We start from the raw sequence: 14,826 nt of genomic DNA, 5'->3' as shown, positions 1-14,826 counted from the left end.
GCGTCACTGTCTAACAGGCCTGCCTTCCCCTTCAGGGGATGAATGAAAAAATTTTTAGTATTAGTACAGGCATCAAATCAAAAGCCCTGCACTTGACAAGCGGAACATGTCCTCAGACACTCCCAGCACTACAACCCATACACCATTTCATTTACGTAGTGTTGACCCTTGGGTTCGGTTTCTCCTTTGGTGTTTGTCCTGTGTTTCCAAGTCTTTTAGCACTTGTATTCACCTTCATCTTATGTCTCTTCCCTTTTCCTGTGTTTATCAAGCCTTCTTATCCTACAGTTTTCACAAAAATCTGAAGATCTGTCCAGATGGCGCCTTAATGAGTCTTGAAGCTTGCCTTTCTGATAAAAGCTCGGAAACAGAAGTGAGCTCATCAGGGGAATGGGTGCAGAAGAATATGAGGGGTACGTCTATCTATCTGTAGACTGCAGTGTATGCATGTTTACATGTCTGTCCTTGTCTCTGCTTTCTATTGTTCCCTCTTTCCACACTGCTTATACAGTGCATGGCTAACCAGTCTCCACAGTGAACTCAGAGGCCCAGGAGCCCACTTAAGTTGGTAAAAATGTAGCAATGAAGCACTGACCTAGTACCTCGAGCAGGAACTGAATAGCATTCCAGCTTAATGTGAAATTTGTGCTTTTAACAAGCAGTTGTGCATTTGAAGCCAATATGTTAACGACTGAAATGAGAGCATGTTTAGTGGAGTACGTCTTCCGTGAAGGTGATAAGATTTTGTAAAATGTAAAACTTAAATTTCCTAAATGTTTTCCAAGTTCACTATGTGCTAATCATGATGCAGTGAGACATTTAATAAATAAATTTTATGAAACCAGATCTGTGTATGATGCTCCGAGGCGTGGTAGATCTAAAATTTTAACCGCAGCAAAACTAGACGAAATTTCTGATGTAATGTTGAGGAACCCCACTAAATCAATTTGGAAATGAACCCAGGAGACAAATGCTTCTGTATGCCTCTCGATTATTTCCTCCAGAGTACCACAATATCCTCGGTATATTAGAATAAGCCCAAAACAATTGATGAACTTAAGGAATAAATTACCAATTACTTAAACTCAATAACACTGGAAACCCTTCACAGAGTGTTCAAAAACAAGTGCAAAAGAGTCGAACTCTGCCTTCAGAAGCAAGGGTGACATTTTCAGCATCTCCTATAATAGTCGTAAATTAATTTTATTTAGTACATCATTATTCCTAATAATGAATATGTTGCTAAGTTTAGGAGATCCGGTGCCAATGGAACTGAGTGTCCTTGTGCATCCACCCCACAGGTAAGACAGTTTTGCCATGCACTGTACTATTATGCATTCCTTTTCCTGTTCCTATCCCTCTACGAATGACTTGACGTTTACAAACCAGTTATATGTAGGCTATAATGTAGCTGGTATTTCAGAGCAAAGCCATCACAGGTTTGTCTCATTTCACACAGTATTAACCTTAAAGACTGCCATATCTAAGCTTTTGTATCTGTTTTTAAAAATTCTCAACGACAATTACCTTTAACACGAGTATAAAATTCACAACATTAAATTTATTTTAAGCGAGTCTCTTAAGGGTCTAAATATAATGTTGTTTTGTATGCAAAAGACTAAAATCTTTTCCAATATAAAGTTATGGCTGTCTGAAATATATCAGAGATTATCATCATCGCAAAGAATATACAGGAAGCTTTAATGTTTCAAAATGTTTACACAAGTTCCGGTTTATTTCTCTTTGAAAATTCCATAAATCAGTAATGGGTTATCTCAGTCGGTCAATCTTGTATTTCTTATATTATACACAATTTTGAACACTGCTGGTATTTCAGTTGACTGTTGATAAACTTTAGACATAGGCTGTAGTTCACAGATGTTATCTACTATGTTCCAGCTTTATTTAAAAATTATTTGTAAAGTATGATATAACTGCAATAAAAATAGGGATAAAAAAAAGAGGGCCCATACAGTCAACAGCAGCCTAATGCACAAATATTGGGTTAATCAGTAAATAAAACAGAAAATCATTCACAATTTCCAAAAGTTTTCTATAGTATCAGCATGAAGGATATAAGAAACAAACAGAATACTGAAGATTGGTATGATTTTAGCTATAAAATGCTCTCTCTTTATGTATGATACTTCTAAAACAGCACTCAACTAATACACGACTTCAAGACTTCTTAGCTTACAACTAAATTCACAATATACTCTCCTTCACCAAATTAACAGCATACACAAGTTAAGAGATTCATGCAAGCATTTCCCATTACTAAAATGTTTACAGTACATGCACCATCAACAGTGAGAGAAACAGAATAAAAGTCACTGTAAGCTCCCAACATGCCCAAATACAAGACAATGATAACAACCTACTTTTTCATCAGTCTGAAAGTACATTAAAGACAGATATCATACTACAATTCCTGATTAAGTTCAACAACTCCTACAAAGAAGCTACACAGTTTTCTTTCTTCTTTTAAATGACGCTCAGATAAGCAGAAGAACTGAAGATAGTAGAACCTGGCTATGTTTAAATGAAGTATCAAGCTGTTATTTTGATAAGACTACCCATGAGTAATTTCAAACATGTAATCTGAATAAAAGTATTGCACAGTACTAGAGGAGTAGGTCTTCCAGCAGATGACGGGATAAAACCTGGAAATTTCACCAATGTTTAATATGTAAGTATGTATGTATGTGCGTTTGTATGTATGCTTGAAAATATTGACTTTTCAACTTTTAAACATGAAAAAAATATGTTAAAGGGAAATCCAAAGGTAATTTTCACTGTCATAAATTAGCTTTGGAACAGCCCAACAGAGGCTGTACACAGTGATCACAGTGTAATGTTGTTTCTATTTACCATATAATTTCAGAGAGTTCACTAACGTTTAGAACTAATGATTGGACTAAAACAGTTACAAACATTTGCAATGATCAATCCCTCCTAACATCATTATTTAGTGAATGTTTAAAAAGTTTATTTTTAAATGGATGGAGAGCACCATAAGAAAAACTCTAATAGTGACCTCCTCAACCACATTAGATTCTGTAGAAGAGATTCTAGGGACATGGGAGTGACACTGAGCTAAGAAATAGACTGTAATCGAAACCGACTTTCAACCTATTAGGTCGTGTTACGTACAGAACAAAAATGGCCAACTGGACACCAGTGGGATCCGAACCCACAACCTCCCGATTTTGCGTTGGTTGAAGTGCCAGACCTGTAGCTTAGATCTTTTCCAACAGAACAAAGATGGCCTAGGCCACCATAGCTCAATTCAAGGTAGATACTTACTCCTAGCCCTTTGAAATGTATTTCCTTATGATTATACTGGAGAACAAATTTTTAGGTATTAATATAGCAGATTTCTTGAACAGGTTGTCGATGCTATTTGAGTAAGTTATGAGTTTTAACAGTTTTCAACACGACAGGTCACAGGAAACATAGTTCTGAACTCATTGTAGAGGCAGTCCGCCTCCATAGCATAATGTGCTGTCCTCAGAGACCCGAATTCAATCCCTGTTACTGCCAGAGATTAAAGAATGGTACGAGAGCTGGTATGTGGTTAAAATGGTACATGCAGCTCACTTATATTGGGTGCCTCAAATGAGCTGCATCACCTTGGGACAAGGACACAAATTTACATTGTAGAGATGCTGAGTATATCCTCCAAGACTGAACAATTAAGCAGTGGATTTTGTTTTTAAATTGCTTCTATATTTTTGGCATTACTTAATATGATCATTATAGTCCACATGATAACTAGTACTACCAAAAGATATACTGATATTGGCTAAATGATGAACATATCAGTTCAGAATGAGGCCCATTGTTAACCTGAATAAATTATAGGCAAAATTTAATGTGTGCCTATGAATGGCATGAAACTTATGAGCAGTGAGAATGTTTTTATTTAAGAGGGCTGAAACATGAGTGATTTTTATAACAGTTTATGGAAGAGAATGGATTTATTTCTCATCATTAGGATATATTTTCAATTATAAGAGATGAAATAAAATGAAACTAAAACATCAGTGCACATCTCTTATCCCCAGACAACTACATCTTTTCCTATGTTCGGTCACCAAGATCATCTGATTTGATCCCCTGTGACTGAAGGGAACAACAATCAATCATATACTCTGAAGAGGAAAATATCAAGATGGTTCACAACATCCACATAGAGATGCTTCATGCAAAAGTACAGCAAGCATCTGACTATCTTGAATATTGATGGACAAAACTTTGATGTTTCAGTGAGAACTTCACATACTTTACCATACTTTTTTGTTTCTTCTTCACTGTTTACCAACGTTGAAGTATTTGCATCTGTACACCTATACCAATCGTGGTAATGAATTTGACATCCATACTGGTTTTATGGTATGTTAAGAAACAAAAAGAGAGATCAAGTAAACACACCAGATTTGTGAAGGATGAAAGTGGCATAATATTAACAGAGCCAGAAGAAATAAGAAATAGACAGAGAGAGTATTTTCAGAAATTGCTGAACATGAGAACTAATGACAGTCATTCAACGGACCACCAGGAAAGGCAATTAGTTTATGAAGAAGTGGATGAAGAAATTACAATGAATAAAATTGAAATGGCAGTAAGAAAGACGAAGAATGGAAAAACTGCTGGAATAGATGAAATTCCAGTGGAGATGATAAAGGCAGCTGGAGCTGTAGGCCTGCAGTGGACATATCGAGTTCTCAGGATTGTCTGGGAGAATAAGGAGGTCCCTGAGGATTAGCAAAAGGAATAATCATCCCAATTTTCAAGAAAGGCGATAAGAAAGTATTGAAGAACTACAGGGGAATTACTCTGATATCCCACGTTGCTAAGGTAATGGAAAGGATACTGGAAAGTAGGATAAGGTTTAGGGTTGAAAATCAGATACAGGAAAATCAGTTTGGTTTCAGAAGTGGAAGGCCAACAATAGAGCCCATTTTCATTATGAGGCAACTAATGGAAAAGTATGGGAATGATATGGTGATGACATTCATTGACATTGAAAAGGCATATGAGAGTGTCCCCAGGACTAAGGTTTGGGACAGTCTGGTGCAAAAAGGAATTGGACAGGAATTAATAAAAATGATCATGGCAATGTACAACGAATGTTGTAGTTGCATGCAAACATAAGTTGGCAGGACAAGTTGATTCAAAATCACTAGTGGGCTGAGACAGGGAAGTGTTCTATCACCAATCCTATTTACAATAGTAATGGATGACATCATGAAAATAGCAAAAGCAGCATATTGAGGGAGAGAAATGAACATCATGTTGTTTGTAGATGATATTGTGACTTGGAGAGAAGACGACATGAATGTTCAAGAACAATTGGGTGCGGTGAATGGGAAGATCGAAGAATAAGTGTAAAAAAGAGTTAAACTCCTGTTATGGCTAGAGGGGAGAAAGAAGGGAAAGGTCAGATTAGACTTGCAGACAAGCCCATGGAAGTAGTGGAGACGTTCAAATTAATGTGAATTAATGGAGAATGCTCAACTGGATGCTGAAATTAGTAAGAGGATTCAAGCTGAAAAATGTTTCTACTATAGTGTAAGAAATATGTTATGGGACCAAGATATGCCAACAGAAGCAAAGGAAACTATAAACAAGATGTATTACATACCCATGACAAAGAGGGATGAGAGTCGAATACAGGGAGCCGAAATAAAGTTCTTGAGGAGTATGATACAGAAGAGTAGAAGAGAGAAAATAAGGAATGAGAAAATCCAGGAAGAAATTGGAGTGGAAGGGGAGGCCATGGACGACCACGACTGAGATGGAAGGACACAATCCAATGCAGTATTAGAGGAAGAAACCTGGACTGGTACACAGTGTTGGAGGAGGAGTGGTAGAAAGACCGAATAAAGTGGAGAGGAACCATATTTGCCCCTACCTGGATACAGCTGGATAATGGGAAATGATGATGATGATGTTGATGATGATGATGATGATGATGACTGGCTTTAGAACTTCCATTCATTTCTGTACTGTTCTGTATGGAGGTTAATTCAAACTTGGTTCTTTCCAAAGGTCCTACATAGCCTCAGAATTGAGAACAAACGACAAAGCAAACCAGGAAATGTACAATATGTCCAAAATATTTTATGAGCATTACCCTATCATTAACTCTATTCTGTATGCCCTTCTCAACATTCGTTGAGAGTTTCATGTTACTCTGATCACTAATATTCCACCTTAAACCTCCCAAGTAACAAACCCTTCTCACTCAGGCTTGAGTTATGAGTTAAGATCAGATGCTCTTTCTGCCACCATGCGCTAGTCCTACTACAGCAAAGCAATGGGGTTTGAGCCTGACACACTCAGTGTGGAAAATGAATGGTTAAATCACTGCACCTTGCTAATAACTTATCAGGAATACCTATAAGTGGTCTGAAGATCTCCTACGCTCAACAAATTCCAGGGGGAGAAATATGAAACAAATCCATGAGACCCTCTGAATTGGCTGAGAAAGTTTGGAGTATTTACAAGTTCTGAGCATGCGTTCTATCTACTAATTGAAAACAACAGGGTAAAACCAGTGAGGTACACCAAGGCAAAGAAACTAATTGTAAGAAGGTAGACTACAGAACGAAACTAGACAATTGTCTAGAAGTCTTTGTTTTTCTTAATAAACCTTTCTGGGTTTTACATCTTCTGTCTTTTATAGTTTTTAGTTACTTCTTCTCACATCGTCTCTACAGACATTTGATCCTGTAGCAGTGCTTGGTGATGGTACAGTACGGCAACAATGATGATGTGAAGGATGGTAACCTTGACTGGAATGTGGTCTTTTTTTTTTTTTTTTTTTCTTGCTAGTTGTTTTACGTCGCACCGACACAGATAGATCTTATGGCGATGATGGGACAGGGAAGGGCTAGGAGTGGGAAGGAAGCGGCCGTGGCCTTAATTAAAATACAGCCACAGCATTTGCCTGGTGTGAAAATGGGAAACCACGGAAAACCATTTTAAGGGCTGCCGACAGTAGGGTTCGAACCTACTATCTCCCGAATACTGGACATGGATTGTGGTCTAGCTCCATCAAAAGCCAATGAGAAGGCTCAGTTATTTTATCGCTGAACAAATTATCACCAACATTCAAGCTCTGGCTTTCCTATACAACCTGATCTTTAAGCCTATATGACCTTAGTGAAGAACTAAGTTTGAATTAACTTCCATACAGAAAAATTAAAAAAATTAAGGTTGTTTAAGTTCTAAAGCCAGCATGTCAAATTCTATACCACTAGTGGTATAGGCGTAGAGATGCAAATACTTCAACAGTGGTAAATTGTGAAGAAGAATAAAGGAATGTACTGTGAGTGAAGTTAAATACCTAAACTGACTGAAATATCAACATTCGTCAACAGTCTCATCCAGTAAGTTTGATATACAATTAAATGTAGACATGTAGACTACCAGTGGAATAATATCTATTCTACTGAGTTGGCTTCCAGTTATTTCAAATATCTGTCCTCCCCATCTCAGTAGGAAAGCAGCACTTAAGAAAGAGGGGATAACTTCTGGAGATAACTCCATTCCACTACATCCAGACCTTCATTGCTCTCCTAATGTGACTAAGATCCATAAGACCAGCCTGAAGAAGCAACACAACTGATGATGATGATGATTGTTGTTTAAAGGGGCCTAACATCAAGGTCATCGGCCCCTAATGGTACGAAATGAGATGAAATGTAATGTCAATTTAAGAGTCCAAAATCATCCACTGACCAGGATTCAAAACGTGATGATGAAAAATGAATGGATGGATAGGAATTTAAAACAAACAGTGGATCAGACCTGCAATGCCACACATTCCCAGAAACTAGCATTAAACAATAGTGTTACTGACCAAGGGACTCCTTCTAAAGCACAATCCTGAACCAATGATGTTTGTAGTCTACAGGGGTCCAAAATCCAGTTCATCGGTCCCTCATAATGGTACTTATTGCTAGGAAAGTGGAACCATGGTATTTGTCTTGCTGTGGTACTAATCGAAAGTAGTATAGACCCACGGTATTTCACACATTATGGTACTACTCACAGGTAATGTAATGCACGCATGTTACAGAGACCTATGGTGTTTCTCACATGGCAGCCCAATTTATAGGCAATGCAAACCTACGGTGTTCCTTACATAGGTGTACTAATCACAGTGACTCGTACTATCCTATGGTGTTCCTCACATAGCGAGTACTAATCACAGGCAAGGCAGACCCAGGTACTGTAAAACCCACCCTGATTCACACACTGTCGCTACTAATCACAAATCTATTGTGTACCTAACATAGTGGTACTACGTGCAAATAAAAGCGACCCATGGTGCTCCCCGCATGATGGTACTAATTACAAGTAGTCTTGTGGTTCTAATTCGTTCATGCCTTGGTCGCCCCTTTTAATTCTTTGCCTGCGTCCCCCACCCACAGGGAGACAGACAACTAATAGAAAGGGTGTATGATCTAAGAATGGGCACAAGAATGACTGGGGGAAAATCCAACTAACCATGAAATAAATAAAAATCCATCTGCTGAAGTGCCTGGTTTCTATAAACCGAGACAGATATGGGTACAGCTGAATTGATACCATATTGGCCAAGGAATGTGCAAACACTTCAAGCACAAGTGGAGTAACTGCAGGGAACATCTATGTGACTGTGGTGCAGTTTAGAGAGTACACCACAAAATACAGAAGATTTCCTTGAGGGCTACATAGTTTAGAAGAGGAGGCCATTCTATGGATCAAATCCTGCAATTTAATTACAGTATATGATTCTGATTTTCCTTATTGTATTTCTAAAATCTTATTTTGCAAAAGTATGATGATGTTGATGAAAATCAGCCTCTTTCAGATGAAATTTAGTCCTATTTCTTAATTCCATACCTTTATTTATAACAACTGCAAACTTTATGTATTAATATGTATCATCCAGTACAAAAGGAAACAGATCTTCCTGGTATAACACAGGACTAAGTTAAATAAGGAACACGTAAGAAAATACAGAAGGTAAAGCTATGACAGCTAGAAAAAAAAAATTATAATTAGACTGCTGTTTTACAGAGTTCAACAGCCTATCTGTAGGTCACTGGTGTAAATGGTCAAGATTTCCTTTTAGTAACATGGAAGTTTATGAAATTTATTCACATTTTCTAGATTAAAAAGAAACCCTCATATTATTATACATGATATAATAAAGTCTAAAATGAATGTCTTAAGTTGCTTATATTTATACATATGTATTCATTTTATCAATAGCTGTAAATATATGTATGGGTATAACAATTTAGAAAAGTCATAAATGAAAAATGCTAGATAATACAATAGGGTACTCACTCGGACCAGTAGTGAAGGAGACGACATTCGAGAATGGTCCATAACCTTTGTTGTTTCGAGCTTGGATTTTAAAATAATACGTTGTATCGGAGGTCAGACCTTTGATGGTTGTTGTCATGCGATCACCAATGATACCCTCCACCACCCAGTCGCGATCACTCTGTGAGCTATCAGTCGTGTACAGGATCACATACCCTGTAAATCACATTACTGTTTTAACAACACTGTTAAATAAACAAAGAACAGGAAACTTATCAATCAGTAGAGAAAACAACATTTTTTACCGATTCAACACAACATTCTCAATCATAACTGTTCTGCTGCCTCACCGAGTGAGAAGATTTCTACTAGAAATTTGAAAACTTAGGGTAAGAGGCTAATATTCCTTTGCATTATTTATTTGTTCTTCAGTGCTGATGTTTATAATGTAGTGAACCATATCACATGTTCACGGTCCAGTAACCATCATACTATTCTATGATATAGTCATTTTACAGCATTTATTCAACATTTATTCAATCTACGTATTTCAAATACAGCGCCGGTGGACCACGAACTCCCTATTTTACAAGGTGTCTCCCACCCCTCGAACCAGTATCCGTCCATGGGATTACTCATGATTACGCTATGAGTGGCCGTTTACTTCAAAATTATTTGAACGAGCCAGTGACGCAGAGACCGCTGAGTTCTGAATGAAACAGAGAACTTCAAAACTGTCACGTGGAGGTGTGTGCCAACCCTATGCAGTGGAATACGAGAGATCGAGGCTAGGCAGATCGTCAGATGTTATTGGTATTTTAATCACACAAGCCTGTTGTAAGAGTATGCGATTGATTGCATGTATCAAATTAATTTATGAAGAGGTTATAATACCATTACAATGGTATCCTAATCGATCTGACATTTATAGATTTAAATGAGAAAGCTGTTGCCGACCAACTGCCTTCACACAAAGGAAGACTGACGTCACCAAGGGGATTTCCTGGCCCTAACCATCCAAGCCGACCCTTATAATACACCGGCAGACATGGAGCCTGCTCTCATTCATTCTGATTATTTTGTCAAGTGCTGTTCGTCCGTGATCAAGAGTGTGACGCCCGTAAAACTCTCATGAGCAGTGAACATGATTATAAACAATTTACTCTGATATAATTAGCTCTTCCAAGCTTAGACAGTGAAATGCAGTTATTGTAGACAAATTGAGTTTGCGTGTATTTGAGTGCATGTCACGGTGTCCATTAGCCTCATGAACTTGTCTGTGATTGGTCGTTCAACCTTAATTAGGCGCTGCCTTTAACGGACTAAAAGGTGGTGAGACTTTGCTAATTGGTCTCGAAGGGGCAATGATTAATGACTGACAGATGAAATGAAATGATAATAGAGAGTGTTGCTGGAATGAAAGATGACAAGGAAAACCGGAGTACCCGGAGAAAAACCTGTCCCACCTCCGCTTTGTAAGAACTCTGGAAGAACGACTGAAAATTATAGAAGAAGTTGAATTGAATCCGTTCGAAAAACGAGTAGATACCGCTTAACGTCTTGGGTTAGCATCTTCAACTTTAAACTCCACTTTTGCTAAGAAGAACGAGATGAGGGAGCAAATTGATAAATGTGGCAGTTCAAGTGAAAGCAGAGAAACTGGAAGAGAATCTACATTCATTCAGCTGGAGAATGTCCTTTTCACTTGGTATCAGCAAGCAAGGGCTTCCAATATCCCTATAGATAGAACGATATTATGGGAGAAAGCTAAGAAGATAGCTGCAAGATTGAAAATTGATAATTTGACTGCATCGAATAGATGGATCGCTCGATTTAATGTGCAATATGGACTAGTCTTCAAGAAGGTTTCTGGAGAAAGTGCTTCTGTGGACACAGAAGCTAAGGAGCTGTGGACGAGAGATTGCTTTTGCTACTGGAGGGGTACGAGCTGCATGACATATATAATGCAGACGAGACTGGACTTTTTTACAGGGTCCTTCTGGACATAACACTGGCACTGAAGGGTGAATCTTGCCAAGGGGGCGGGAGGGGAAGTTCAAAAGAAAGACTAACCGTTCTGTTGTGTGTGACCAGTGATGGCAGTGATAAGAGATGGCCAATCATAGTGGGAAAATCATTAAAACCATGTTGTTTTAAGAACACGAAGAAACTGCCCGTGATGTATCATTCAAACAAAAAAGCTTGAATGACCACTGACATTTTTTCACAATTTTTAAGGTCATTTGATGCCTCTGTGGGTGCACAAAGGAGAAAAGTCACACTCTTTGTGGATAATTGTGCTGGTCATCCACAGGACACGTCATTTCTTCGCAATGTGAAAGTTGTGAATTTCCCTCCCAAATTGGGTCACAATTTTTAAGGTCATTTGATGCCTCCATGGGTGCACAAAGAAGAAAAGTCACACTCTTTGTGGATAATTGTGCTGGTCATCCACAGGACACGTCATTTCTTCGCAATGTGAAAGTTGTGAATTTCCCCCCCAAATTGTACCAACGTGGTATTGGTGTATTAAAATGCTTCAAGCAACTATACAATAAGCGCCTAGTGCAAACTGCTGTGTGCTTGTTGGATGCTGCAAAAGAAATGAGCAAGAAAATCAATTTACTACAGGCGATTCATTTCGCAGTAGCAGCTTCGCGGCAGGTATCCCAGCCAACTGTCGTGAACTGTTTCCATAAAGGTGGTTTCAGCTGTCAGCTTCGCATGGCGGAAATAGACTCCGCTGAAAATCTCTATACTAATGGTGAAAATAGTGATGTGACGATCGATGTAGCCACATGTGGAGTGGAAACAATTGAAGAGCTGTGTAATGATGGCATTGGGGAGAGGAGTGATGAAGGGGAGGAAGATGATCGTGAGCCCGAAACCACCCAGAGTTTTGCCAAAGCGCATGCTGCCTTAGCTAAGGCGAAATCCTTTATGTACTCACACGATATCATTGAACATGAAGAGGAGAACATGCAAGTAGAGAAGGCTTTGTTTCATCTGCAACACAAAGCTTCAATGAAACAAAAAACAGTTAATGACTTTTTTACTAAAAGGAGCAAATAATAAAATGACAGATATGGCATTGCACCATAATTTTGTTACGTTTATAACGAGATTGATACATATTAAAATAAGCATTATGTAGCATTAATTACTTAAAGCAATATCAATTATAACCTGTCATCTGTTTTGATATATTAGGCCTATTTGAGAGAGACAATCGAAATTCAAATGTTATGCCTATACAAATGAATGTACATAACCTGACCAACATTACAGTGTTCTGTTAAATAACTGGACCAGTAATAGTGTCGATGTTGTTGCCAAGAAGATCAAATGATGTAAGGTTTGTTCGTACATTTGAATTAAATAATAACATTCCACAAATTTCAAGAGTTTCTTCTGTCAATGCTTTCCAGTATAAATACCGAATGAGCGTTTGTTTTTAAATTTAACAACTGGCAATTATTGTAAGTATATTTTGAAATTTGACAGAATATTACAAACACCGCTATTAAACAAGCCTCCGTATTGGTGCATCCCTTCATTCTTCCCAAGATAACAAATGTCGCTCACTGTCCTCTCTACAACGCGCGATTACGGATCGTCAGCTGGGAGCTAACTTCATGCTCATGATTACAATTTAAATGTCCATAATTAAGTGTTCTATTTTTCACAAATTGATTAAACAATTTATGGCTGGTGAATTGAGAACGTATACACAACGTTTCTAATTGAGTTGTTTGTAAGTTGTAAGTACAGTAAAGAACGAAACAACCGAGCAAGTTGGTCTTGCGTTGAGAGTCACGCAGCTATGAGCTTGCCTTCGGGAGATAATGGGTTCGATTTCCACCATCAGCAGCGCTAAAGATGGTTTTCCGTGGTTTCCCATTTTCACACCAGGCAAATGCTGGGACTGTACCTTAATTACTGACATGGCCGATATCTTTCTAATCCTAGCCCTTCCCCATCTTTCTGTCACTGAAAACCTTCTAACGTGTTAGTGCGACATTAAACAAGTACGAAAAATAAAAGAAGGAAACAAAGTCTACAAACTTCCTATTCAATTCTAAATAATGAAAAATTACACATTCTTTAAAATCGTTCATAATTTGCTGAAAATGGAGGTTATAGCTGTAATATCCACTATAACAGTAGTTTGCAATAAGAAAACTGACCTTAACGGTTTTCAATTATTACGTGATGTAAAGAAAGTGAAAAGAAACGCCGTAAAAATTATGCTTATTATTTCCATCACGTATATCATGGTTGCAATATTTTGATGCCTCTGTGATGTTTACATACAAAAATATGTCCAAATACAGTAACTGTATTTTATTATTTTGCTTTCCTCCAATTTTTTATGTTACCCGCATTTATTGTTTTCCTGCATCTATCGTAATTCCCCCCCCCTGAAAAATGATGCATCGAGGTTTTACTGTACCAATTTTCATTAAATTCTGTTCAGCCGGTTTCTCATTATGTACAAACAATAGAATTTCCTTCTTATATGGGTCATGACAACACACAAATACCAAATTTTAAATATTCTGACGGAAGTACATAAAACTCTTATTATATTTATTTAGATATTAGAATTCTTTGTTGTCTTCTGACAACCACATATTGACTTTTGAATAGGAAGATTGAGTAATGGGGAGAATCACCGTGGAGGAAAAGAAGTCAATAAGATGAGAGTGGAGGCCAAAGAAGACCCAGACTACAGCAGAGCTGGAATGTTATGAGGAGTGGTGGAAAGTATAAAATGGACAGGAACCCAATTTTCTCTGTCCCAGCTGTATCTGGGTGAAGAAAACTAATAATGGTGTTGAAGATAATGATAATGAAACTGAGTGATCAATTTACTGACTCATGCATTTTGTAAAATGATTGAACTTCAATATAAACAAACCTGTAATAGGACCATTGGGTTGTTTAGGTGGTTGCCAATTCAAGTTGACCATGGTAGGGTTGTCGTTGATAGGTACTACCGTCAGATCACGAGGCTGAGTGTATGGACGTTCCTCCTGAGTCATATTCAGTACTACCATGCTCCATGGGCTTTCACGTCGTCCCTGAAATTATAAATTATTATAAACAATGTAATTAATTAAAAGGGCATAAATTTTCATCAACAGAGAGATCCAGAGAAAATCCAAAAAGTCCCACTTTCACTTCCTTGTATTGAGGTCTTCTGTGGTTGGAGATTACTTGTCTTATGAGAGAGCCTTGTGTTTGAACAATTTGCTTAATGCCGCACCGACACAGATAGGTCTTATGGCAACAATGGGAGTAGAAGTGGCAAGGAAGCGGCCATGGTCCTACTTAAGGTTCAGCCCCAGCATTTGCTTGGTGTGAAAATGGGAAACCATGGAAAACCATCTTCAGGGCTGCCGACAGTGGGATTTGAACCCATTATCTTCCGAATTCAAGCTCACAGCTGCGCGACATGAGACAATACAAGATACTGTAGATGTGAAAGGAAAAGAG

The 14,826-nt window shown here is 38.0% G+C and overlaps 1 protein-coding gene across 1 annotated transcript in view; it reads right to left on the bottom strand.

Moving 5' to 3' along the window:
- LOC136874463 (neogenin) overlaps positions 1 to 14,826 on the bottom strand; it is a 453,251-nt gene that overhangs the window by 81,071 nt on the left and 357,354 nt on the right. Inside the window, exons 16-17 of the mRNA XM_068227813.1 lie at positions 14,249 to 14,411; positions 9,349 to 9,543 (exon numbers count right to left, since the gene is read on the bottom strand). Coding sequence (XP_068083914.1) covers positions 9,349 to 9,543; positions 14,249 to 14,411 — 358 coding nt within the window. The remainder of the gene's footprint in view (positions 1 to 9,348; positions 9,544 to 14,248; positions 14,412 to 14,826) is intronic.

Source organism: Anabrus simplex, chromosome 5, assembly GCF_040414725.1.
Source record: "Anabrus simplex isolate iqAnaSimp1 chromosome 5, ASM4041472v1, whole genome shotgun sequence".
NCBI lineage: Eukaryota > Metazoa > Arthropoda > Insecta > Orthoptera > Tettigoniidae > Anabrus > Anabrus simplex.
The sequence above is the reverse complement of the archived record's forward strand: the minus strand, read 5'-3'. Positions and strand labels throughout refer to the sequence as shown.